We start from the raw sequence: 27,212 nt of genomic DNA, 5'->3' as shown, positions 1-27,212 counted from the left end.
GGCAATTGTAAAATCAGGTCTGCCCGAGACTATTTTTTATTATTTACAACTTTAAAATGACATTATCCATCTCGGCGAGCATTTTATGCACGCATATACCTTTGGTAAACAACTTGGAGCTCACATGTGCGCACACCCGGTCGCGTCACCACACACTCATTATTTTTCTGTTCAGCGGCAGGCTGATTCATCAGCAGCAATCTCTTCACACCAATTACACAAAAAACTGAACTGGGGTAATGGTTCACCACTGTCTGCAAATCTCTCGGAGCTGCAGCCTGGTCTCATCTTTGTAATAAGAAAAAACACCCTTGAGGAAGCTTTTTACCAAATCACATCTTGACCATTAAATCTTTCTTGAAGAAGGTCATTTAATTTTATGGAAAGAAATGAACAATTAAAATGGAATAAGCAGAGAGAAGTGCTGGTCTAGAGATGAGGTCTTCGATCCTGTGCTACACCTGGGCACGGGTCTCGGTTTCCCCATCTGGAGAAGGGGCGGCTCAGTGTGGGAGGGGCTTTTCCTCCCCACAGTGAATAAAACAAAGCTCTACTGTGATACCCTGGGTCAGAATGCCAAGCCAGAGAACAGGCATTTGGTTCCCTCAGCACTTCCTGGGAAAATGAGACCAAATGACATAAACCAGGGCCCTTGGCCTCTATCACATCTGTAAATGAGAGATAGTGATTACTAATGGTGGAATTTGGATGATTAGCCTAAAGCAATTATAGAATTATAGTTGACAAACAGAAAATGCAAACCCCAGAGGTCTGTTTTAACGAAGCCTGATTGGAATGTGCATTGTCAAATGGAGCCTTGTTTAAATAGCCCATTTTTGCCAGATTATGGAATGAAAATGGAGGACCACACAATTATCTCAGCATTCAGGATAGTCCAGGGAGCTCATTTGCACGATTGGACAAATGATTATTTTCTTTTGCCTCAATTGACCAGATAATTGTGCACAAGTCTCTGCCATTTGGCTCTGTGGAATGTCCCTTGATGTAGTAAGAAAACCTAGCATAGATGGGTTTAGTCTGTCTGAGGATGGTGATTCTGAGCCCGATAGGAAACACTTCTACATGAGCTGTCTACATGTCCACCGGTGCCCCCATTAGCTTGTTCTGACAGTCATCAACTTGCAAGGGGCTGCTTTCCTTCAGTTTCAAAACAACTAAACAGAAACATCAGACACAAGGTTAAAGGTGCTGTGTGGGTGGTCAAGAGAATTCAAAGAAAACTCAGAGGTTTCAAAGGGCCAATAAACACAGGAAAACACAACTGAGACCCTTACTTAGAGGCACTGAGCATAACTAAGCCCCCAAACACTCATCAGATGGATCAGAGCTGCTTCCTTAGAAGAGATAAAATCCTACCATGTAACTAGTCCCGGATGCTGCTGGCCTTCCTTTACCTGCCTGACCCCAGGCCACCATGAAAAGGTGTCTTCACATGGTCCCCATATGGCTGACATAGAAGGGACCCCGATGATCAAGTGCCCTGGCGCATAGTCGGCCTGCTCTGCTCTGCTGTCGTTCACATGCATGTTCGGGTAGGTAGTTATGACCTCACAGGGCAGAGGAGGAAGGTGGCTCTAACTGCATAGATCACGTTCACAATTAGCAGAGTCTCACACTCAGCCTATTGTCTGATTCTCAGGATGAGAATGAGAATCAAATACCTCAGCTGGTCACCAACTCTGACCCAGTACCCAATTCTCAAAGCACTCTGCTTAATGACAATGCCCAACTGTGAGTCTACACTCCTGTGTGACCATTAGAGACTCAGGTCACCAAAGGCTCCACTGCAAAGATGACTCCACTGTTTAGCCACCCACTGCCCTGCAAGGTAGCACCTGTCTGCCTACAATCTCAGCAGTTGGAAGGTAAAGGTGGGGTCGCAAGTTCAAGGGCAACCTGAGCTACATAGACCTGTCTAAAATGACCCACCCTCCTCCCCTATTCACAGGCCTTCCCACCTTAAGCCACATCAGGATATAGGTGGTTACCACTGGACTCAACATTCAAGCCTTAGGAAAATGGGTTGTTCTCTGAAAGTGACTGACTGATGAGAAGGAAGGGAATCATACATTGTATAAGGACAACAGAGTACAGGAAGCAAGAGACTAGTCAGTGGTTCAGCAAGCTCTTTGGAGAGCTCTCACGACTGATGACCCATCTGCTATGACAGCCACCCACGCTTGGGTCCTGCATCAATTCCCCATCACCTCTCCTCTCTCCCAGGTATGCATGTATATAAACATCGGTACTCTGCTCTGGCCTCCTAGCAAATACTGTCCCTAGACTCTGTCACACCACACCGGAGGACGACATTTCCCTCCCAGTGGCAGGTCCCGGAGCCTGCACACTGCAAACCACTTTGGACATGATCTGAAGATTACCAAACAGGCGCTAGTGCTCGAGTAAAGCACGTTTCCATAACGAAAAATAATTATCTGTCTTTTATGTGGTTTCTCTCTTTGTATATTGGATAGCAAATTGATTGGTCCCTTTGCAGGCCTCCATTAGATAGACAAATCGACTTTCAGACTCTGAGGCAGAGGCCTCAGGCACAAAATAAATAGCAACGGCCCCAAAGATCCCAGACATGGTCAGGCCCTCTGCTAACACAAACACATTTGAAGAAAATATGACCCCCATTGTTAAAATTAATACTAGGAATGCTGGATGCTCTTCAATCTGTGAGATTGCTTTATTGTACAAAAAGTTTCCAGTAACAGTAAATTAGCTTTTTTTTTAAAAAAAAAAAAAAAAAAAGGACAAAAAAAAAGTCATTTTGGATTGAAGCGTTTCACTAATTGCTTTATTTAAGCATACAAGGAAAAAGTCTTATCTGACCAATTAGGTTGAAGGGTTTTATTACCTTTAAGAAGCCATTAGCTGGGATGAAACACTGCACGCACTTGTGTCAAAACAAATAAATAATGCTCTCTCAATTAGCAGAGAAAATGGTACATCCGTTAAATTAGACACACATTGCTTCACACAGTGGCCCAGCCAGCACCCCAATGTCCCTCCACCCCCAACAAACAGAATGACAGACAGAAATTTTATGCTAGTCTTAGGAAAGATCAGGGGCCCCGAAGGACCAACAGTTCTTTCCCTCTCCCCTTCCACCCCAATTCTACAAAAGCCAGCAGGGCAGCAGAGGGAGGTGGTGTCCGTCCAGAGGCCGGGCTTCCCAGGCACAGGGACAGACGAGTCTGTGTGATTGTCGCCTCCATGGCCAGCCTGAAGGGAAGGATGGACGCACAGACAGCGGCCGTCAGCAGGTACAAGAGTCCTCTTCCAAAAGCCATTACCGTGAGGGACCTAGCAGGACATGGGTACTAACTTCTCCTCTTTCCCCCAGAACAGGCTCAACGGCAAAGGGCAGTGGGGCCCCAGAGAGCGAGTGCACAGAGCTCTGGAGCTCGGCAAAGCCCAGTATCCAAGCCCTTCCGGACTCTCACCAGGGTGGCGTGGGCCCAGACCAGCACCACACTGCCTCCAGGCAGAAGGGGACAGTCCCTCTCCCCATAGGTCCTTGGGACAGTTTCTAACCAGATGGATGGATTGGGGGGGGGGGGGAACCAACACCCCCACCAAAATAAAATCTATTCAGGGAAATAAATTATAAATAAATAGTGATCCTTTCTTAAAAGGTCACTTTTTTTCAAGGCTTTCACAATTACTTAGCATGATCTCCATAGATTGCTTGAAGCAGTTTCCCTAATTTGGCCAGTCTACCCAGGAACAGCTTGTCTAACCTCAGAGGTTGAGAGAGACTGCAGAGTCCCTTCCCCAATTCTGAAGTGGTGGGGTGGGTGCTGCCTCCTCTTTTCTAAGCCTCTCTACTAACATTGCCAAAGAATCCAGAAAACCTTTAGATCTCATTATTCCATGGCCCAGGCAGGGAGAGTGAGTTCATGATGGGTCTACATGACTCCATTTCTAGGTCTGAGCTGGAGTTTTGAGACACCCTTCAGTGAGTCCCAGAGAGGCATTTCATATGCCTGGTCTAAATAAAAATATAACACACTTAACAGGGCCACGGTGTTTAAATAATTTAAGAGACACAGAGAGTTTTTTCAAGCCGTCAACAGTTATACAACAATCACTCTAACTCCAGCAGTGTTGATGCAAACAGAGCGAGTGAGATACGCACGCTCTCAAAGCTCCGACAGCCTGGTCCGCATCGCTCTAGTTCTGTAGAGCACACGAGCACCATAGAGTTAACAGGGAGTAAACAGAACCCTACTTTGGCCATCTGATAATACATGATATGCTCACACACGTACGCAAAAAACAAACAAACAAAAACCCAAAAACCCCCCAAAAAACCCTCAGAACACACACACACACACACACACACACACACACACACACACACACAGGGTTTCCCTAGCTGACGTTCTCACTGTCCTCAGGAATACACCCGTTTTCTGGGCATTTAAGTGGCAAGAGTCGATAAATCAAATCATGTGTAGAATATTTTACTTTGAAATGGAGTGATGTTTGGTTAATAATTTGAGATCCACTAATCCTAAATGGGGTGACCCATTTAAAATGGCCTCTGTGTAAATTCACAGTTCATTAAACGGAGTCAGGTTTGGACAGGTCATTACGTAGCTAGAATGTAAGTAATGGACTGAGGAAGGATGGCTGGGGACACACTGTCAAGCTTTCTTGTAATGTGAGGTTGGTTCAAATGACCAAGTTTCTGATTCAGGAGGTTTTGCTTAGTAACCCCTCTTGGTTTACAGTAGAAAATGCAGGGCAAAAATTCTGAATGAGGAATATGCTATTTACAATTGATTTAAACGCATGAAGCTGGTTTAACTGGCCCGTCTAAATGTGTTAATTAACGTCAATGATGGTTTCTTATTTTTCACACTTTGTTACTCTGATCGTTAACAGTGATGGAAAGCTAAATTAAGTTAATGGAACAGATTATAAATCCTTGAAGGACTTCTTGCTTTGTTTTCAGCTGGGAAGATGAAGAGGCACTGCCTCTACACTCATAAATTTTTGGTACCAAACTTCTTAAAAACCAGATGGTTAAAAAAAAAATTTCCCAAAAATTATTTAACATGCTGCTCAGACATTAGTGCTAAAAATGAGCATGCACACACGACACGGAGCTTTGGCAGTGCCTGTAAACCTTCCACTCCTTTCACTAAAGCACGTATTCACACGACAGCTCATCATAGGCCAGTCTCTTCGGCAACAGCATCAAGTCCTTAGACTCTGGACAGAGATGGAAAACATGGCCGTGCCTACACGCCAGCCCACTGGTTAGAAGGTGTCCACGGGAAGGTCTGCTGCCCACTGATGGACCAGTGGGCTGTGCTCTTTACACAGTGCAGCGGTGAGGCACCAGCCAAGTCCTATCACCAATAATCCACACAGTAGCACTCTCGGGAACCTGGTGCCACTAGCGAGACTTTACGGCGACGAGGGCCACGAGGAGGACTATGATGACGGCCACCAGGATCACGATCACAAGCATCTTCCGGTTCTTCTTCTGGTACTGCTCAGCCTACAAAACAGGGGGAAGTGTTACTGCCTCGCAGCCCTCACCCAAGCCTTGGGTCTGCAAGCCAAACCTCACTGGAGAGACTCCTACAGTGTGATATCAACCACCAATACCCTGATCCACACTGGATCTAGTGTGAAGACCGAGGCCAAGAGACACCAAGTTACACTGGGCCTACTACTTCCTACTATGGATTCTCAAGAAGGCCCCCGTGCCTGGGACAAATGTAAACGTGCATTGTCTTTCTTCCCTGGGTAGGAAAGGCTGACCAGAAAGCATGGAACCAGTGACCCCAAGAGGCCCTGTGGTCGCTTCCTCTGAATGTGGAAACAGAATATCTCATTGTTTGAGGAAGAAATGGACAATGGTGTGTATTTATATACCTCCCCTGCCCCTGGACTAATGGCACAGAGGGGCTTCCAAAGACCCATCTGCTTACCTCCCCTATATGTAGCACTAACATATACCACTCACCTGTACCCTCTCTCCTACAGAAGCACCTGGGAAGCACACACAAGTAAATGTGTGGTGGTACGGAAACACATACCCCTCAAGGAGGAGAACATGCGCAGACACTACTGGCACTAGGAGCTGACCATCCTTAGGAAATCCATCAGCCACCCAGAAAATGCTCTCCTCACCTAGAAACAGGATGGGAGCCACTTCCAAGTCTCAACTGCCTTCCCACAGTGTGAACTGGGGCAGCACCATTCCTCATAGCAACCCCAACACTCTGGGCAAACTCTCAAGTAACTCCAGACCAAAACCAAAGTCTTAGCTTGTATGCGATCCAGTCTCTCCCACAGAGACCTCTCCCCCCATGGTCTGCATCACAACACAAAGAATGCTTCCCAGTTGTGACTTAAACTTCAGAGCCTATGGGTAATTTAGCAGCAGCTCTAACCTTCTATAGAGAAGCTGGGACAGCTTTAGCTTGTGAGACACAGGCTGGCTTTGGCTTCTCCATTACTCTAAACACTAAGCAAGACTTGTCCCTGCTCTGAGGCAAACAGCACAGGGATGGGAAGGGTCTCTGGCCAGTGGCTGCAGCAGGGCTAGGACCATGGTAAAGTAAGATGGAGGGACGGTTCGTGACTTAGGAAAGTGCTCATCCCCTGGCCAGAAGCACCAGTGGGCTTCAGTGACAAGGAGGTGCACAGGACTGACTGAAGGTATCAAGCACACCAGCTCTGTTCCCTTCACAGGAGTCACGTGCCCAACCACACGTGGATACCACCTCAGTATCCATAAGCCCATTTCTCATAAACGATTACAGGATTTCTAAAATGACTTCTACCAACTTCTTAAAAACAAAACCAAAAATAAGCTTGCAACCCCATGAAAGAGGGGTGCAACAAGGAGCGCAATCCACCTCACCGTAATCCACCTCACTTCCAGCAACTTCTCTACAGGTGACAGAGTGAGGAACAATTGCATATTTTAGCCTTGGTCAGAGTTTTCCACCAGTAACTTGTCAGAGGTGAACCCCCACACCCAAAGTTAGCAGCACTAAGCAGTAAACCTCCAAACACAACAAAGCGTCTCTAACAGGAAAGAACCCAGGCTCCTCACAAGAAGTGCCCAGCTGTGTCTGACCTCAAGGTGTGGTCTGTCTGACACCAGGCTGCATCTCAAAAGCAAGGTCATAGCTGCTCCCAAGGAGACAGCAGAGTCCATTTCCATCTAACTTGTGTGTCTGAGTTGAGGCCATGTGACAGAGGAAGAAACCCTCCTAGGAGGGATAGAGGTTCCTAAAGACCCACCAAGGAGAACGGTAGTACCTTGTGAAGCTGTTTCAAGCCATCTTCGGTCTTGACACAGGACTGTTCAACATTATAGTCAATTCTATCAAGGACTGTTCCCTGAGTAATGAGAGACAGTACAGATGGTCAATAATTACAGCTGGAGAACTGAACTGCCAACCCTGAGACATGCATATCACACACCTCGGGAGCCACACCAGGATAGTGTCAGACCCGAAAACAGTTTAGGGCATTCTGCACAGAGTAAAACACTGTGTCAGCTGCACCAAGAACCAAAACCAGGGTTTGACTTTTGATTTAGCCTCTACAGAGAGAGATATACCACCTTCGGATGTACGAGGGCTTAGAAACCTGTCCGGGGGAGCAAAGAACCCTGGCTTTTCATTTCTTGCTGATTAAATACTTGGGTCTGGCAGACAGAGGATACCAGCTAGTTTCTACCACCATGGTCAGGTTGCTCTAATCAATGTCTAAAGTGACAACTTGGGACTCAAGGAAAGGTGATTAAACTGTCTAGTCTCTTGGGTTCTACATGAAGTATGGAGGATGGGCCAGGAAAGACGGCAATTCATTGGGAAACATGGCAGTTAACCAGCCAACTCTGATGATGCCTCAACACTCTGTAGTTGGTTTCATGGGACCAGGACCCAAACAAATCCCTGCTGGCAAGGTAATAAAAAGCCCTAATCAGATTGTAGCAATGAATAACGATTTAATTCTACTTAAAAGCTGGTGTTCCAACAGCCGTTACACAACAATCTACCACTGTCAGAAGGGAATTGTACACTGGCAAAATCACGCCAGCCTTGGTCAGTCCGCCAGGCCTCCAAAGGATTCATGTACATGAGTATCTTTGGGGCAGGGCAGAAAGCATTAGAATTCCTCTCTCCCTCCCCAGATTTAAAAAAAAAAAAAAAATTTCGGTGTTTTCACAGGGAATGACAGTAGCCCACATCACCTGCAAACACTCACACATATTCAAACACATTAGGTATGAGAAGCACATGTTTAAACATGTTCCCAATTAGAGGACAGGATTTAAGGACCATGAACAAGGGTGGGCACAACACCCTGCAGGGCACACACCTGCTCCACAATCATGGCTCCCAAGTCCCTGAAGATTTCATTGAGGTCTGAAATGGACTGCACAATCTGACGGATCTCTCGCTCCCTCTCCTCCACCATCAGTGTGTTTTGCTCTACCAGCACCAGCTGGTCATCCGTGAAGCCCTGGCCAAACAAGAGGCTCCCAGTTAGCAAAGCCGTGGCTGGCCAGTTTACACAGCATCCAGAGAAAACAAATTCTGAGAATATTTTTTATAAAATATTTGGCAACAGGTAACTTATTTCCCAGACAGGAAGCACGGACCCCACGCCCCCAAACAGCATGGTACATAATATAGTAGCTGAAGTTGGGGACCAGAAAGAAGCCACATCTGCAGTCACACTGGGCTCCAGGATGGCTTTGTGCATGCTGTAGGCCTCTGTGACGACTAGGAGGGAGGTCCAGCATGGCTGCTCTGCCTACAGCAAGGACTACTTGGCAGGCACAAGACAACAGCTACCCACCATGCACTGCATAGGGGCAAGGAGCTTAGGAAAAGAGGCAGAAGACACCTGTCCCATTGCATACCTGACCATACAGAGTAGCATCATCTCCATCATCCATTAGTGGTACTGGGGTGTCGAAGAAATGCTGCGATCTCTCCTCTCGGTTTTTCATGCCTAGCAAACAGGAGGAGCCCACTTTACTTGAACGAGTATGGCTACTGTTCTACCATGAAAAAGGCTGTCTAAGAGTAAAACCCAATAGCAAGGGGAGGCCCCTAAACAGTCTAAAGAGACCACCTCCAGAGGGGAGCCTTGCTTGCATTAAAGCATTGCAACATCATGCAAGTGTTCAGGGTACTCAGGGCAGCCACTCTAAATGCCCAATTCACAGGATGCCAAGACAGACAGAACACAACCATCTGAGACTTCTCTAAGTGGAACAGTAACAGTTATTCTAAGTGCTGTTATAAGACATTAACACAACATCCATATCTCTCTTCTGGAGACTCTCTAAGTAAGCATTCTGATCACAGTCAGAAGGAATGAAATGACAGCAGATATGGGAAAGGGATCAGGGTTACAGGAGGAAGTGGGTTCTATCCCTTACAACGACACACAGGAAAACCCAGAGTCAGCTGATGCAAGACTGTTCGCACCCTGCTTTCAGGTAACCAGGGCCATGCAGATGTCACTATGAGGAGGAACTGGCTCTAATACATGTCATCAAAACCTACAGAGCCCAACGTCACATCAACAAGGCTTCTATAGCAACACTGTGACTTTCAAAGTCTATGCACAGCTAGGGCTGAGTGCTATTCACCTGGACAGGAACCTGTCTGTACCACTGCACCAGGAGCCAGGCCTTCTCTCCTCAGCAAAGATTCCCTAGGGAGGCAGCTTCCTCTTGCTCAAAAGGTGTGAATGTGCCTAACTAGCTGTTAACAATGAAAGGCAGGTGCTGAAGAGAGAAACTGCCCCAAAGGAGGACAGAAAACACAATGCTTCTTACTTAAGAGTCCCTCCACCAGGCCTGCACTCACGTTTCAGGTAGTCAGACTGTGCATGCCGGAAGCTGGTGGACAGCTCCTGCAGGGCCTGTGCCAAGGAGGCCACCACGTTCCGCAGTAGCCGCTCTTCCTGCTCCGAGCAGGCCCTTCGTGCCCGGCTGGGCAGGGCCTGCACAGCACGCTGGCACCTATGGAAGAGCTGAGAGAATAGCTCTGGCTTACATCAAAAGCCTCTCCTAGACAAGCTCTCTGCCAGGAGGCACCCTGTTCTGCAGGCTGGTATAGAAAGGTCAGGTTGGACATGTGTGTGCAAGGGTAAAAGAGGGTGACTAGAGGTTTCATACACACACACTGAAGACCTACCTAAACTTCACCTTATCTGTACAGTATCTATCCTGTGCCCGATACTGCTCACTGTTACTGTATGTTTGACTATTTGACTTCCTACATGAGGCAGGTACTAGACTAGTGTGACTTTTATGCCCATTTTACAGATGAGAAGGTAGGATCAAAGACTGAAGTAGAAACATTTAATGGCTACTCAGCTACAAAGCTGGCTTCAGACATTTGGATATCTACTCTCAAAGTAAATACAAAGGAGACTCGAACACACAAACAATATATAAAGCTTAAAGAAGTGTTTCCCAGTCATATCACTTAAAGATTGGTTCAAGCAGGTTTCCATTAAAATGCCCACCCTATCTTCTTATGGACCTGTGTTTAGCATGAAATTCCAAGTCCTAGAATATGGCAGCAGTTACACATTTTAACATCAACAGTGGTGTCTACCAACAACTGAAAAATAGTACCTATACCTCCAAGAAAACCACACACTCTGAAAATCACTCATAGACCTTGGGTTTTTCCAAGGTCCCCTGAGACTTTTAAGACATTATCAGCAGCGTTTAGAGTGGGGCAAAGGCTGGGGTGAGGGCTGGGAGGATCAGCACCTCCCCGGGACTAGCGTTGTGTTCTTACCTGTGTGACTTCCTGGGTGGTGATCTCGATGGCATGTTCCTCCTCACTGCTGTCATCCAGGGTGGGTCTGTTCAAATGCTTATCATGAAGGCTGGCTAACTCCTTCATCTTCTGTTTAATGCGGCCAACATCATACTGTATCTAAACAAATGAACTCACTAAAATCCCTCTTATGCCTGGCAGCTATCCATCTGTATTCAAGACAGTTAGCTACACCAGAATCTGCACTCAGTTGAATTTAGTGGCCTACTGCTGACACACAAGTAACTTTGAAATTCAAGTTATAAAGGAAAAAACAAAGAGCACAAAGGCTGGAGAGACTGCTCGCAGTCAAGAGCCACTTGTTGCTGTTAGAGAAGACTGGGCTCCATTCCCAACACCTCCATGTCCTAATGCTCCTTTATGACCCCCTCAGGCACACACCTCAGACAACGATAGACCTGTAGGCAAAACACTATTACACATAAAGTAAAATAAGCCAATAGGTGGTGTTACACGCCTTCAATCCTAGGACTGGGAAGGCAGAGGCAGGTAGATCTCTTGAGTTTGAAGCCAGCCTGGGCTACACAGAGAAACCCTGCCCGGAGAAACCAAACATAATATAAATAAACCTAAAACAAAGAAGCACACACCCTTCCTTATTCCTTAGTTTTTCATTTCTTTCTATAATTCAAGTCGTTGTTGCTAACACTAAGTTCACATCATGCAGGCAGCCATCCAGACCCAGTCTTGCTTTACTGTGTGGTACATAAATGAGCAAACTCACGAATGGCTGTGTCTGAGGACACAGCTTTCACTGCAGCCATACTGGCTCATATGACAGATTCTCAATCAACCGTGTTGTCATCCAAACTTAAAAGACAAACCCACAAAAGGAAGCATGCAGAAACTTACTTCGTCCACGCCATCCACCCACTTGGGAGGCGACCGCTTTGTCACGCCAATTGCTGCTTCTGGATCTAGGCTGATGCCTGATACCAGCGCCATGCGGTCATCAGCAAGCTACAGGGGATAACGGGCATCAAGAGGTGATCAGAGGTCAGTGTGGATGTGGCTCTCCCCACCCTCCCTGAGGATGTGGAAAGGCAAGGGGAATGCATGTGCCCATGTCACATGCTTGTGTCTGACACACTAGAGTCTGAGCTCCATTCCTATCTTTTCATGCACCACTTCTGAGCTTTCTTGGACATTCTTGTGGACACGACTTTGACGTGACTTGGCTACAGAAATGTAATGAAAATGTCAGAGACCAGTTCCTTAAGGAAAAGTCTCTCAGCAGCAGGACTGAGGTAAGGCAGCAGGAAGCAGAGGGTGAGTGTGCTGGGCGCTGCTGTGCTACAGGTGTGATGACTGCAGCAGGCCTGCTGTGGACATCAAGTTAGTCCAGTTACCTCAGCAGACTGTTAACTACATGTTAAAATAAGTCCAAGAACTGCTTAGCAGGACTAGCAATACTGTGCATGGGCCTTGACCATCCTTGGGTTAGTGTTGGCCAGCCCCACCTTCTGCACACCATCCCGCCTTCTGCAAGCCACCTGAGTCTTTGCCACAGCTACTGGTCCACTGGCTGAACTTCCCTTACTTTGAAATGACAGACAGTTTTTGTTTTTTAAATTTGCAATATATATTGCCTTTGAAATTTCTGAGAGTGGGAGGGAAGTCACAAGGACTAGCCTGGTTATTTATTTATTTTGCCTGGAGGCAAAGAATGGATCTGAAAGGATCTATAAGTCCTCCAAAACACAGGATTTTTAAATGCTAATTTCAAAAGACCCAAATGATACCCCACTAAAATGGGTGGTGGTCTACAGACATCCACATAGACAATGCTTTGTGAGTGAGCAAGGTCCACTCCTTCCTTCCTTGTAATCATCTACATTTATTTTTTATTCATTTGACAAATTCATATTTGCTTACCTAACAATAAAGAGGCAAATCTAAAATTCTCACAAATGAAAACTATCACATAAGAAAAAAAAAACTTAAAAACTCTTCAAATAACAACCCCTACAATACTGAGAGCTCACACTCCAACTCCAGCTGTTATCTTCAGCAACACCCCCACACCCATACCCATTTCCTGTAGTCTGACCTCTACCTGCCCCAGCATCCATCAAGGACAACAATGACGGGGATGCTCCCAAGGCCTGGGGTAGTGACCGCATCCACCACTGTCCACCTCACTACTGCCGGCCCATGTTCCTTCTATTCCTAGATTAACGGTATGTCCTTTAAGCATCTCCCACCAGGAACTGCAAGGCCTGGCAATTCCACAGCCTTCACTAACAGTAAGTCTTACTTTAATCCTCATAAAAACCAGGTGAACTGAAGAATATTATTTCAATTTATAAATACAGAATTGAGATTCAGAAGTAAAGCAACCTGCCTTAAGCCACCACACTCTTGGTGGTGTGACAGATTAAAACCTAGGTCAGCAGAATCCCCAGCCCAGCCCACACGCTCACTCTTAGCAACCCACGCAATGTAACTACAGCTCACTAAGCAAACAGACCCGGACAAGGGACTACCAAACAGAGAGCAAACAAGACCTGGGGCTTCAGATCTTCCTGGAGCATCTACACAGGCAGGAGAAGGTTCCAGCACTCAAGTGCCAGTCTGAGCAGGCTTGTCTTGACCACTGTGGAAACGGTCCCATTCCACAGCACAGCCACCAAGAATGGCCTTGTGGGAAGTGTACTGACCAGAGGCAAGCCTGCTGCTTAGCCCCCAGCTCTGACATGCTGTTTTTAGTAGAGCCTGACAGACTCATTGATACAAGAGGTGGAACCTGAACTCAAGTCCAGAAAACCACACAAAGCACAGCTTTAACGTGCCACAGTAACGAGCCATAGACAGTAATCTTAATGGGCATCGTTCTCACGTGTGTTCCCACTGAGACCATATCAACTTGTTAACAAAACAGACAGTGCTACTTTCACTGGGAAATGTGCAGAGATGGCATCTTAAATCACGAGTACTCTCACTAGGAGTCCCGTGGTTACACATGAACATCCAGCTCAAGAGGGCTGCAGTGTTTTACGCAGCACTTCTGTTTATCTGAGATACCAAGACTCAAGTCAGGACACTCTCTCAGTGGGTCCTAGAGGACCTCAAGAGGGACGGGTGCCAGCCTGGACAGTCGCTACTGCTTTCCTGAGCTGCACCAAGACTGAGGACTTGCATGTGGCCAATGATTTGTCCCTGATAGAGTCTATGGCCATAGTTCATCATGACAGAAACCCCATCCTACCGAGAAGAAACATTCCATGCCTCTTATCAGTGCAGGTTCGTAATGTGAATCCCAGTGTGTACAACTGAAAAGGAACATGTGTTTTGAGAAAGTAAAACAACTGAAGATAACGTCAACCATTTGAAACTGGAACAAACAGGAACATGAAAATGTATCTTACTGGCAAAATATATGATCAGCCTCCCAACTTCCCGAAGCTCCGTCCCTCATAGCATGTTAGTGCTGTGCTGAGTACACATGAGTTTCCAGGCTGCTGTCCTTTCCCCAGAGCCCATAGCCATGCCTCTCCACATTATCCTTGCCTACTTTCAACTCTCCCTACTCCCAAAACCCAACATGAGTTAGGATTTTTGTAAATAAACTTGTACTTTTGAAATTAGAAAAGATCTTTGTATGTTTTTTTAAATAAGAAAAAAAATGCTAAGTAAACTGCACATTAGAGAACTAAGAACTTAAGAATTCTTGTGTCCTTAACTTAGGGCTGTCTTCCAAGAACCATGGGTGACTGACCTACCTCAGAGCCCTGTTCCTGTACAGAATGCAGACATGCAGAAGCCCCTGACTGTGTTCACAGCACAACTCATGCTTCCCTGTAGGTGTCTTATCACCCTGCCTCCACTCCAAATATAAGCATTTGTCTGAGACAAATTCCTGACCTATGGAAGAAACACATACACCCTGCCATATAAATCCTGCTGTTGCAAACACACAGCCTTCCACTCATACAACATTCACCTCACATACAGACAACTCAGTGAGATTTAAGGATGAGCACGGAGATCTACGCCAAATTTGACAATGGAACCAGAGCAGCTCAGACAAGCAACTGGACCACATGACCACTCAACACTTCAGTGTCCAGAAGGGATGCTATAAACCACAGTCTGGCAACTCTTGCAATGGGCCTATGTATCTTGAAGCCAAAGCCTGAGGATAGTCAGAATGGCATAAGAAGTCTCTAGGCTCAGGGACCAGTAAACAAGCAGTGGATATAGGAATGGAGATGTCACAGCCAAATTATCTTAATCTGAGACTAAAAATAATGCTATCTTCTCCTGATGAAATGACTGAAAACACTTCCTAAACAGCACACAGAATAGAGAACACAAATCTTGGGAATCTCACACACTATCTTGACAATCTTGCTAACTCACCAACTTTCTTTCCTCAATGTACACAAGCTGAAAAACAAAGGGGGCGCAGCAGCTCCTGCCTGCCAGCATGGCACTGAGCACACTCGCAGACCTGGACTCTCAGCCGAAGACACAATCCTCCCAAGGGCTTGCTCCTACCTTCAGTGGGTGTTCAAACCCTTGGCATGGGCATCTGCTCAAGGCCACAAGGGCTGGATCACAGATCTAGGTGAGCTGGGATCCTCACATTCATACCTTCTAATTTGTTAATAGCTCCCATCTTCTGGAAAATTACCTCTCCAAGACAGAAAATGTAAAGGCCAGGCACAGACCACAGGAGAGAATAGATGCTGCCCTGACAACACTGTGGATGGAGAATGGCCTCCTCCTCAGCCCAAACTCTACAGCACACACTTCCTGAGCAAGAGAGAAAGCAGAGTCTCCAGGGCTCAGCTTGAGCAGGAAAAGAGCTAACACATCTGTCTATCTGCCTGCAGGGCTATCTGAAGGGAGTAGGGGGCTCTCAGACCCATGGCTTCATGCCAGGATGCCCAAGTGGCACATGTTTACTCCTCCCAGAAGACTCTGCCTTGAAGCCCTAATTCCTCCCCAACACCCCCTTGTGAACCGAGCCTCTGGACACCTTTCCCAACAACATCCCTAGTTCCCCATTCAGCACCTGGCACTTCACAGTAATGAACACACAGTTATAATTAGCTGAATGAGTCAACAGTAAATGGGTGGAATGAATGGATGAGGTAAATAAAGTATGTCGCATATAATTCTGGAAGCTACACTTCATGAACAACATAATGGTGCTGGACAAGGGCAGGAAGTGAAGCCTGCAGAGCCAAGAGCACACGTCAGAGATGCTCAGCCACTGCACCGCACTTCCGCCGGGTGCTGCTCACACAGGCTAGGCACAAGAGATGCAAACAGGGGCCAAACATGGTAGTATAGATCTGTGACCCTAATACCTGGGCTGCTGAGGAAGCAGGACTGTCAAGAGCTGGAGACCAGCTTGGGCTACATGGGGTGAGAACCCAACTCAAAAACCATGAAGAAATACAAAACAGTCTTCCAGCTCCTCTCACACAAGGCTAGTTTCTAGAACCTGCCCTAACAGAAGGGAGAAAGATTGGAAGCAAGCCCTGACGAGGCTGACTGTCATCCCACAACCACACCTCTTTCATCAGCCCTCAAGGATGTTCTAAGCTTCAGTCTTCTCAGTGAAGAGGACAACCTCACACCCTGATGTCTTCACTGTTGCACATCTACCAGAATCTCTGTGTCAGGCTTAACCTAGCAGGAGTTTCTCTAGCAAACTCAACCTTCATCTGCTGTGCCCCAAGAGACCCCTAGCTTCATTCTTCCTCAGCCCAGGCTGCTGGCACTGAGGACCTTGGGTGGGAACTGGAAGGCCTAGCCTTGGCATCTACCTAAGCAGCAAGCTTTAGGTTAGAGTGTGTTTTAATACAGAAGTGACACCTGCCAATGATTACATGTGTGTGTGTAGTAAGAACAGGCTCAAAATTGAAGCTTTCCCTCCCAGTCTCAGGAGGGACCTACTGGTAATGGTGTTCCATACATCTTTTCAGACCACACAAATATGGGTTATTCTTCTTAAACCGAAAAGGGGAGCAAGGGTCTGTCCCCTTTGTATGTATGCGGTACCCATCTCCGTTGGCCGAGAGCCAACCCCATTGGGCTCATTCTCCACTAGCTCTCACAGGTACTACGTGCAGCAGGCTTGAGGATTGAAGCTCCCAGGGATGGCGAGTGAGTGATGCAGAGTGCTGCCATCACCAACTGCAAATGTAGGCACCTCGAATGTTTGCTAGAGCAAACCCAGGAGCTGGAGCCTGCCAGTTTATAAAGAGAAATGGTCCTGCTCTCCTGATCTGCCTTTCTAGATAAACTTCTTCCCTCAGTAGGCCCTCAGAAAAACCCTTGCTACCCCTTCATCACTGAGACACAAAGAGCCACTAATGTGGTCAGCAGCCGTGTCACTTCCCTGTCCTCAGCCCTGTCAACAGGGCTATAAACAACAACAGCAAAAGCAAAACAAAAAACCCAAGGGATACAGACTCACTCTCCACCTTCCTGGTGAGCTGCTGCTGCTAGGAAGGGGTTGAAGGGGGCTTCTGCAGGAACAGCCAAGCCACAGAGCACCCCTTACTTCATCCTGAGCTCAAGGCACTAGTGAGCTGGCAGCACAGCTCCATTGCTGCCTGCCTGAGACTTCCACCAGACGGCCCGTCCCCCTTTTCTCCACCTCAACCACTAGGCACTCTTTATCTTGGAGATCGGGCATCCCAGGTCTTCAACCTACATGCAGGTAGCTTGCTTCCTACCCAAGCAACTCTCATACACGGCTGCTTCCCAAACAGGAAACGTGGCTTCTTCTAAGTCACTTCACATGGTGTGAACATAGATGAAGTATGAAGTCAATGCACTCCACACAGTAATTCAAACCAACTCTACATGTATGTAGGCCTAGTGTCACATATCTGAACCAAGACTGCAGGAAAACAGTTATTTTATAAATCACCCAACACACAAAAATACCCAAAGCACAGTACCTCGTCCAGCTCCTGTGGTTGTGGCGTTGCCGTCGGGCCGTCCGGACAGGAAGAGCAGAAGAAAGGCATGGGCAGACAGACACACAAGGCCATCAGGTGAGGAGACACGTGTCCAGATACTCAAAGTGACTACAAACGCAGCACTTAAAAGGCTATCCTAGCGTCTTTTTCCTTATGAAATGCTACACCAACATGTGCATCATTCACTGTGGCTCTTTTGGTAAAGGAGGTGGCAGCCAATAAACAGCTGTAAAAATTAAAGCACACTGCGGACAAGCAAAATATGCTTGGTTTCTTTCACTAAATTCTAGTCGTAACCTTTGTAGTAAGCATCAATTATCACTTGTAATTTCACTTCTTAAACTCCTTAGGAAGGTAAAATGCTAAAATATAATGTTACTGTGTCATATAAATGCATATTTTAACACGTCAATCAGCTCAGAGAATTCAACAAAATTAAAATATAAACAACCCACAAAAGTATCCTCCAATGGCTACATTCAAATAACCCTGCAGTAATCCTCTCCGCTAAGAACTGTACATATCAAATGCTATGGCCACAGTTTATCCCTAGTCATGGAGGGGAGGCAAGGTGGGAAGAGAAAGTAACACTCCTGCAGAGCTAGCCATGCACTGTCGTCAGGCGCAGCTATATAGAGTGCTATACAGTACTGAAAACTAAAGAGACAAAGCAGCAGGTAAAAAGGACCCAGTTTTAACCAGTATAGGGATGGAGCACTGGGCATTCGAGGGTTAAATTTTGGTTGAAAATTAAAGATTCCTTTTTAGATCAGCGTGGAACTCTATCTTCTGAGGAGACAGTAACTAATGACAGATAATCTAAACAACAAGGTCCTTTTTTTCTACAGTATTGATCATGGAAATAATTAGTGGTAAATTTCAATAAACAACTGTGCTGATTTTTTTTTTGTTTAGCAGTAAATTTAAAAAATAAATAACATAATTTTCTTATTTAAAGATTAGTAGTGCAAATGAAGCTTGATTATTGATACCAGAGTAGTATCACACAATGCTAGCATAACAACACAACACAACAACAGCAACATCCAAACACAGACTGGTCACACAATAATGCCTCAGTCTAAAAATCTGCGGAGAGAGCCTCTTGGAGTGGAGAGTCTCCGCACCCTGCACTTCCCCCGCTGGTACGAAGCTGTATCCCACAAGCGTGCTGCTAGGGTTGAGGCTGAGGAAGCTATGTCATGGAAATAGCTCATCTTATCTCACCTCATTTTGCTATAAAAGAAAACAAAGTATGTATTTTTTAAAGCTTAGCAGATCCAGAAAGAGAACACGGACATCTTTTTTATTAATAAACTAGATGCAAGATGAAGGCCACAGTGGAGCTTGAACCTGGGTCCCTTTGAAGGTCCTCCCAGGGCTTCATCTTGGGAAGCGGCACAGCAAGCCGCTGTCTGAGCAGCCTTGCACCTGAGCCCCTGCAGTGCCGTGGGTTATTAGCTGGCCACACACATTCTCTTCTTCTCATCCCTACAATTACTAGGCACTAAGAGGTGAAATTACAATCACGAGACTAGGAATAAAAGCAACACTTACAAATGCTCAAAGCTACACTTCAAAATGTCACAGTCACAGTATCTGCTGCCGGGGAGGATGGGGGCAGCCCAGGTGCACCAAGCCTTTCTGCATCCCACCCTCCAGCCTCTATTTTTATTAATAATTCCTGGAATTACTTGCATATCAGGAATAAATTCAGCACACCACCTTTTCAAAGACCACCTTCATTTTATTTCTTAAAACACAGGAGGTTTTCAAAACCCCCACCACAAAATTACCAGGAAATGTAGTCAAGACCGGAGTTAAAAACCTAAGAATTACCATCAGGAAAGAGCATAGTCTAGTCCAATGAAAACAGCTTACTACCCATCACCACCTTCTAAACCTTTACATTGTCTAAACCAAGGCTTGGGACCTGCCCATGGCATGCAATCAAGCTAACACTGAAACATTCCAAATAGCATTTGGAATTTATAGTCTAAAGGACTTTCTACATAAAACTGAGAAGTGGAAACCCATCTGTGTTTGCTCAGGGGTCTGGAGGAGTTGAGCAAAGCGAGCTGGAAGCACAGGTCTGTGCTATACTGGTGTTTATTTTATTCCCATTGCTGCCAAAATAAAAGTTTGCTTCACTCTCATCCAGCAAAGCACGCTCATTTACAAGTCAGTCTCCTGCTCACACAGAATCTTTACACACAGAAAAGCAAACATATCTAAAGAGAAATATACAGTGATTTCATACTTGGAGCCTACAGACAGAAACATGATTTTCCAGCAGACTGAGACCCTTCAATGAGCAAGTTAAATTGACTGTGGATGGCTGTAAAAAGGAGAGAGAAACAAAAAACAAAAAAACAAAAACAAAAACAAAACAAAACAAAACAAAAAACCAACCCAGGCTAGCCGACTGCAAGAGGAAAAAAAATGTCATTAATCAACTACGTCCTTCCATACCCATTGGGCATCAGCCAGGGCCAGTGTGGCCAGGGCTTTACCCACATTGCCAAATTCATGAGGTGGGTGACTTGGGTCATATCCTAACTCCACTACCCCATCATTCTGCTCAGGTGAACCACCTAAGCACCAACTTCACCCAGTATGACACAAGGTTACTCATGGAACAGGCTGCGCCTTGCCAGGCACACAGTAAGCACTCAATAAATCTTCACTAATATCACAGTCAAGACTAAGGACCTCGGGTTCCCTATAACCGTAGTCAATCCTTAGGTTTTCCCTACCACCAAACACAGATTTTATTAAAAATAATGTGCTAGTTTCAAACTAATCTAGGAGCAATTAACTCTAGCTTCCATTTATAGATTGTGCATGCTTTTACAGCAGAGTATAGATCAGCAGTCAACACTAACCAAGAACTCCCACTCCTGGCTCAGACTCCCAAGAACCAAGAAAACAAGAGCAACACGGCATCTCAACCAGCTGGCACAGCCTTGCCCTTTCAGGCATCCCAAGATTTAAAAAAAAATTAATAAAAATATATATACACACATGCACACGTATATTAATTTAACTTCATAAATACATTCAGGTTCCTGAAGCTAACTGCTTGCAACCGCCTGCATGAGGCACTACCTGTTCTTGGCAGACATGATATCAGAAAGTTACTTCTGCAATGTGCTGGAGCTACTTCTAGGTATTTTTCATTAGTAACCTTGAGCTGACAGCCACACACTGTTGTTGACTATGGATTTCTCCTTTTCAATTTAAAGGTAAGGTTGTGTGCTTTGGTCAGGAGAAACAAGTATTAAAACAGAACTGCAGAAAACACTGCTGAATTGATGGGGCCACCAGAGATCACCTCACTCAAAATCCTCAATTTAGCAACGAGACAAAAGATGTCCAAAAAGATTACATCCACAGCAGAGCAGGGCTTAGACTAAATTCCCAGACTCACATCCATCACTCTCCCTTTATCATATGCTGCCCGAGGGATAACGTGATGGATGCCCCAAACCCAAGACAGAACACAGCTCCTGAAAATTACCAACAAGTGCCTGTGGCTTGGACACAAAAACCAACCCCCAGTCTGTTTCTAATGTTAACTTTATTAATATGAACACAAAACATAAATGAGTAGAAACCTGGACAGATGTTGTGCTGAATTTTAAAAAGAATAGAGAAAAATCAGCCCTCATTCCCAGAGAAGAAACAAACTATGCGTCTGACCCGGGATGGCTGAACCTAGAAAAACCCTCCAGGGAACAAGGCAGCTGTGGGGTCCACAAGCAGGAAGAATTAGTGTCCTCTCCCGCAGACATCAGGGACAGACTACCGAGTGAGTGGGAGACAGGATAACTGCTGGCATTGATAAAGAAAAACACATTTCAGAAGTAAAAAGTGACAGCTGCCGACTGTCTTGCCCATCACAGAAGTGTCCAGCAGAGAAACATGAAGGCTCCAGAAAAAGGGACATTGGGCCAAGGCCTTTAGGTCCAGTCTGGCCCTTGGGACTTTCTGTTGCTTGTTTTGCTGCTGCAAATCCTCCTGAAATCCATTCTTGTTTGCAGCACGTCTACCTGCACCTAGCTGTAAGTCTACATTGCATGCACGGTCTCCTACAGCAACCATCACCAACAAACTTACAGCTTTTTCTTCAAACTACTATTTAAAAAATATGGGCTTAATGCTTTTACAAGTTCAGGCTTCCACTGTGGTTTGTTTTGAGTTGTGTGAGACAGGCACATACACAAACCTCCCAGCAAGCCATTTCTGTAGTACTGTTTTCATATAAGGACATAAAAGCTTGATATTAAAATTTAAATAATCTATTATTTTAGATACTTACATTTGGTTACACATGAGACAGCACACACACCAAAATCAATGTCTACAGTTTGGTCTTCTAATTAGAAATTTAAATTTCCAGGTAATGTATTTTAAAAATCAAATTCTCTGGCTTGGTTACTTCCTTTTTAATTATCTAAGTTTAAATATGCATCTACAAATTGTCTCTTTTGTCTTAGGTGACTAAGACAAGTTTATACTTTTAAGTTTTTATTTGCAATTTTTCCAAGCTGAAAAATCTGCTGGAAAAAAGAAAATAGGAAAGTAATGTGGCTAAAGTCCCTGGGGTAAGCTGCACCTCTGGAGCTCAGTCAGGAGCTCAGCTTTCCCGCTCCCTTTACCTTTGAAAGCAGAATATATAAAGTGAGCGCTCCTTTAGTATTAAGCATTTCAAGATATCTAGTACAATTAACAAATCTAATTACAATTTCTAATATCTTGTCCATATTCAAAGCTGATCAATAAACTTTTGATTTACTACATGATTTTGAAATCTGCAAGACAAAAATGTGGTTCTCAAATTTGTTCTGAGCTAGAAGCACTGTATGCATGATGTTGTAGTTTTCAAAAATTGTCTTAAGCATATCTTTTCTTTTTACAAAATATTTATAATGCTTTTTTGACTTCCAAAAGAATTATTAAAAACTGTAATCTCTATCCTGTTAATATCTTGATATTCTTGATTATTTTGTGTGCAGAAATAGTTTGTGGAAAAACCTTATGAAGAAATTGAAAATTAACAGTCGGAAACACAGAGAAAAATGCAGAAATATGAAAATGCACTTTTGTTTTTTAAATTGTAATTTAGGTAGACTATTTTTGTTGGACTGAAAAAAAGCTGGGGTTTTTTTGTTTTGTTTTTTGTTTTTTTGTTTTTTTTTTTTGGTGGGGGGAGGCAATCTAAACTGAACACACAGGTATTTCCACGGACTTGAGTCCTTTTTAGTTATCTAAGAAAAATTCCAGAAGCACCGGCTAATAAAAGCATCCAGTATTTTCAGTAGTGTGACATATGAAAATATTTTTAATGTTCTTGACTTCAACATGAATTTTAGCTGTACTTATAAATCACTTTCAAAAAAACTGTCTGAATTTGTTAAATATAGCTGTATATTTCTTAACATTGCCTGCTTTTCCAAACCACATATTATTTTAAACATTTTAAATTATTTTATTCCATATATAGATAGATAGATACACAAACAGATATGTTCAAATTGTCTAATTTAGAAAAATATTTAAAAAGTAATTGGACACAGCAACGTGTTTTTGAAAAGGTGCCGGTCCAAGATACTGTGTTTTAAACTCTCTGAATTAAGGGTCAAATTTTTTCTCTCAGGTAATCTAAAGATTAAAGCTACTTAGAACTTTACAGAATTAAAATTTAAAAACCAAACAGTATCTTTTTCATCAATTTAAACAGAGACCCTGGAAGCTTTAGCGTGGGTTTGGCTCTGTTTTGTTTTGTTTGTTTTCCCCCATGAGGTAGCATAAAATTAAGTCATAAAGAACAGGAGACCTTTATTTAACATAACTGAAGGCCCACAGATTATATTCATTCACTATTTCTCCGGTTTATTTCTGGAGACTCTTTTCAAAAACCACATTAGAATGAACACATTTCCATGCTAAGATTTGTTTCCTACTTATTTCTATGTAATATTATTTCTTTCAGTCTAAAAATGTAAAACATCCTTCAAATGTAAATGTAAACAAAAGCCCCAACACACTCCGAGCTAGTTTTCTATGCCTTGGGACCGAAGTTAACATCCTGCATCCTTTTATCCTTAAAACTGCTTGCACAGAATAAAAAATCCCTTTTCTGTGAATAATATGGTCAAACATATTTTCCACCGTGACCTAAACAGGGACAACTGTCCTGGCAAGACAGTGACAATCACGATACACAGCTTAGTTTTTCATTAGCACTTCCATAAATGATAAAAGGAAAAAATTAAAAGGCAACTGTTTAAAAGGCGGGAAAGCTGCAGCGTTTCACGAACTATGTTTCAAATGCAGCCCCTAAGGTCGTGGGGTGACCGTGCATTCCCCCATGTTTCAAGGCTGCTTCCATTCAAACCTTCCCTTTTCAATTAAAGGTATTATTACAAAGCTAACAATATTCATCTGGCTGCACCATTCAGACCCGCCCCCTATCTGAGAGAGCAGGAAACTGAGGCTCTGGAAGCCAAAGCCTCCATCAAAAACAAACCAAATACAGCAATCATACTGGAACATTGCTTTGAAAAAGAACAACAACAATAACAAAACCCTACACTGCTAGGCGAAGTGAAGTTCTGGTCAATAAAATCAAAAGCCATGTGCTATTTTGGGGGATTAATTTTCACATCCGCATCATGTTGGTTCCTTTTTTTGTTTTGTTTTGTTTTTTTAAAAAAAAGTTCGAATGGAGAAGCTTAATTTCCTGTGTGGGAAATGGAAAATGAAGCGCCTAGCACCTTGCAATCTCACCAACATGAGTCCTCGGAGGGGGGAGGGCGGGGGGGGGGGGCAGCAAAGCAATTACTCCTAGTGTACATGGCCACACCGAGAACTAGGGCCATTGGAAGAAAAATAGTGGGAAAGAAAATGAGCTGAGCTGAGCAGACCACACACACACACACACACACACACACACACACACACACTCCTTCCTGGGGGGGGGGGGTCTGCAAGGATTTGAGTCAGCTAACCACCCACCTGGCCCACAGAACCAAAGTGAGGCCATTGCAGGGGGGGGGGGGGGGAGTGCCAAACAGAACAGAACAAAACAAAAAGAAGGTTGGAGAAAGGCCTAGGTTCCAAGTCCTCGTGTTAAAACATATGTAAATCGAGGCTGCCCGACGGATGGTGGGGGAGGAGGACCAGGAGGCCCAGGAAGTGAGAAGGCAGGGCAGGGGTTGATACTGTGGTCCCCATTGGGGGTTGCAAGTGCCCCATAAGCCATGGCCGTGCTCCACTTCCTTCTGTATCACACTCCTAGTCGTCGTCGCCTTGTTATTGTTGTTGTTCTTTTTTTCTTTTTTTTTTTTCTTTTTAGACAGAGAGACAGACAAGAGACAGACAGACAGGCAGAGCCGCAGTGCACACGGTGTGTGTGTCTGGAGAGGCCGCCAGGAAGACTCACCGCAGCAATGCTACGTGAATGCAGAGGGCTGGAGGTGGTGTGACTACTCACTTGCTCGGCTAACAGCTGCCGGGTTTGGATGGAATTATTCCGCAACAACAAGAAAGCGTCGGTTAAACGCCTGGTGGCCATTGTCTCCCCCTTTGTGACCCCCCCTCTCAGGGTCTCCCACCCCCCCTTGTAGTCCTGATTTGTTCACTTTCTCTCTTGGTCTGGCCTAGCTGATTCCACTCTTGCACAGAAATCTCTCTTGACAAAGCCTTAGGCTTTTCACGGCGCGATTTTGCAATCCGCCTAAGCGCGGAGACCCCTCCCCAAATAACCACCTCGCCTTTTCCAACTGCCTGACTCCCCCTACCCCAAGGCTGGCTCGGATCTCAAAGCACTCGAATCCCCCCAATCCTAGCGTCGAAATCAAACGTCCTGGAGACCCCTCCCCAATCCCAGCTCGGATCCACAAGCGCCTGACGCGCCAATCCGGCTCGGGGATGGGAGAGACCCCTACCCACTCACTTCCTAAGACCTCCCCAAAGGTGCTGGCGCCCTAACCCTAACTCAGAGCGCCTGCGTGCCCGGCATGTGGCTCTAACTCCGAGTTTGGGTTAACTCTCCTCACAAAAGGCCTGCTCCAAACAGGCCGAGCCCACAACGACAAAGGAGCGTCTACAGCTCCCATATAGTCGCCTGAGCCTACTGAGGCTCAGCCCGACCTGACCCCTCTCTTTCCTGTGCGGCCTGCTTCTCCACTGCCAGGAGGCTGCGGGCCTCCACGAGGACCTCACGGCCTGCCTCCCCCAGCCTCCTCACTCCTCTTCACCGGCACCCTCCATCCCGGGATCAGGCTGCAACCCTGCCCAAGGCCGCTTCCGTGCAGTGGTCCCGGGCTCTAGCATTCCCCCGGCCCTCTTCCTGTCCGTTCCTCGCGGGTGCCCCCCTGCGACATTCATGAGATTGCTTGCAACGTTCCGGGAGCGGGAGCTCCCTTATTGCCCTGCCCCGGGATGGGAGTGCTCCGCCCTCTCTGGGACAGTTCCCGGGGCGCCTTCTTCCCCTTTTCCTAAGAGTGTACAGACTCTGGGGCAGGCGTCCTGGCCCCAAAAAACGGCTTCAAAACCTTGGCCCTGGAGCCGAAGACCACCACTGGGGTCCAGGCAATTGTAAACTTCTAGTAGGATTGTCAGGCAGGCAGAAATGTGGAAACGTGGCTCTTGCAGAGCCTAGTCCTGCGCGGGGGCGGAGGAAAAGTGGAAGAAGTCTGCCTCTGCAGGCCAGGCACGCTCCACTGCAGGCGCCTGGCGCTGCTGAGATGGCCTTACCTTTTTATTTTTTTATTTTTTTTCTTTAAACTGTGAGAAAAAAAAAAGTATCCGAAAAACAACCAGGCCAGGGAAAAAAGAAAAAAATAATAATAAAAAAAGCTTGGGCGCTAGGCCTTGCTGGCCTTACTGTGGGCAATAAAGAGTGGTCAGGCATCTACACTTGGGCACTACAATGTTGTGCCCAAGTGGGAAAGGTTCCTAAACTTAGAGACAACCCCTCAGCCCCACTCCCCCAAAAAGTACTTTGTGTTGAGGTTATGCCCACGTTTCCTCGAGCTGGGGTTTCTGGTCGCCTCCCAGTCTCTGGAACCATGCATCCCACTCGTTGCTACCCTGGCTTGGGGGGTGGGGGCGTCTCCCAGGGCCCCCCAGGGCTGCAGCTGCCGCACTCAGTGAACAGCAGCTCCGGAGGCTGGGGTCACCGGCAAGCCTGGATGACAGACCAATATCTGCAGAGCGACTTTATGGGGTGTCTTGCCCTCAATCTTGCTCTCAGCTTTGGGATCAGATTGGGAACAGTTTGGCCTGACTTGAGGGTCCCCTGCCTCTCCCGGGTGCCAGGAGGCAGGCGTGGGAGCCGCGCGTAGGGTCAGGCTCTTGAGCCCCGGGTGCTTTTGCTTTT

At 45.7% G+C, this 27,212-nt stretch overlaps 1 protein-coding gene across 16 annotated transcripts; it reads right to left on the bottom strand.

Annotated features, from left to right (window-relative positions):
• Positions 1 to 2,689: 2,689 nt before the first annotated feature.
• Stx16 (syntaxin 16) lies at positions 2,690 to 26,201 on the bottom strand. Of its 16 annotated transcripts, none has more exons than XM_006499440.4 (10): positions 26,079 to 26,201; positions 25,272 to 25,337; positions 17,804 to 17,815; positions 11,733 to 11,840; positions 10,839 to 10,979; positions 9,894 to 10,048; positions 8,936 to 9,027; positions 8,389 to 8,532; positions 7,321 to 7,401; positions 2,690 to 5,542 (listed from the first exon to the last, which is right to left on the bottom strand). In XM_006499440.4, exons 5-10 carry the CDS (start codon positions 10,892 to 10,894, stop codon positions 5,438 to 5,440), a joined length of 633 nt encoding a protein of 210 aa, XP_006499503.1. In that variant the 5' UTR covers positions 10,895 to 10,979; positions 11,733 to 11,840; positions 17,804 to 17,815; positions 25,272 to 25,337; positions 26,079 to 26,201; the 3' UTR covers positions 2,690 to 5,437. The 16 variants fall into 16 exon arrangements, 15 of the variants coding, with proteins under 15 accessions (XP_006499503.1, XP_006499499.1, NP_001349959.1 ...); XM_006499436.3 differs by having other exon boundaries at positions 9,894 to 10,059; positions 26,089 to 26,197; NM_001363030.1 differs by having other exon boundaries at positions 9,894 to 10,059; positions 26,079 to 26,159.
• Positions 26,202 to 27,212: the final 1,011 nt, after the last annotated feature.

The sequence above is a fragment of the Mus musculus genome, chromosome 2 (assembly GCF_000001635.26).
Source record: "Mus musculus strain C57BL/6J chromosome 2, GRCm38.p6 C57BL/6J".
Lineage (NCBI taxonomy): Eukaryota > Metazoa > Chordata > Mammalia > Rodentia > Muridae > Mus > Mus musculus.
This window is presented reverse-complemented; position numbering and strand designations above follow the sequence as displayed.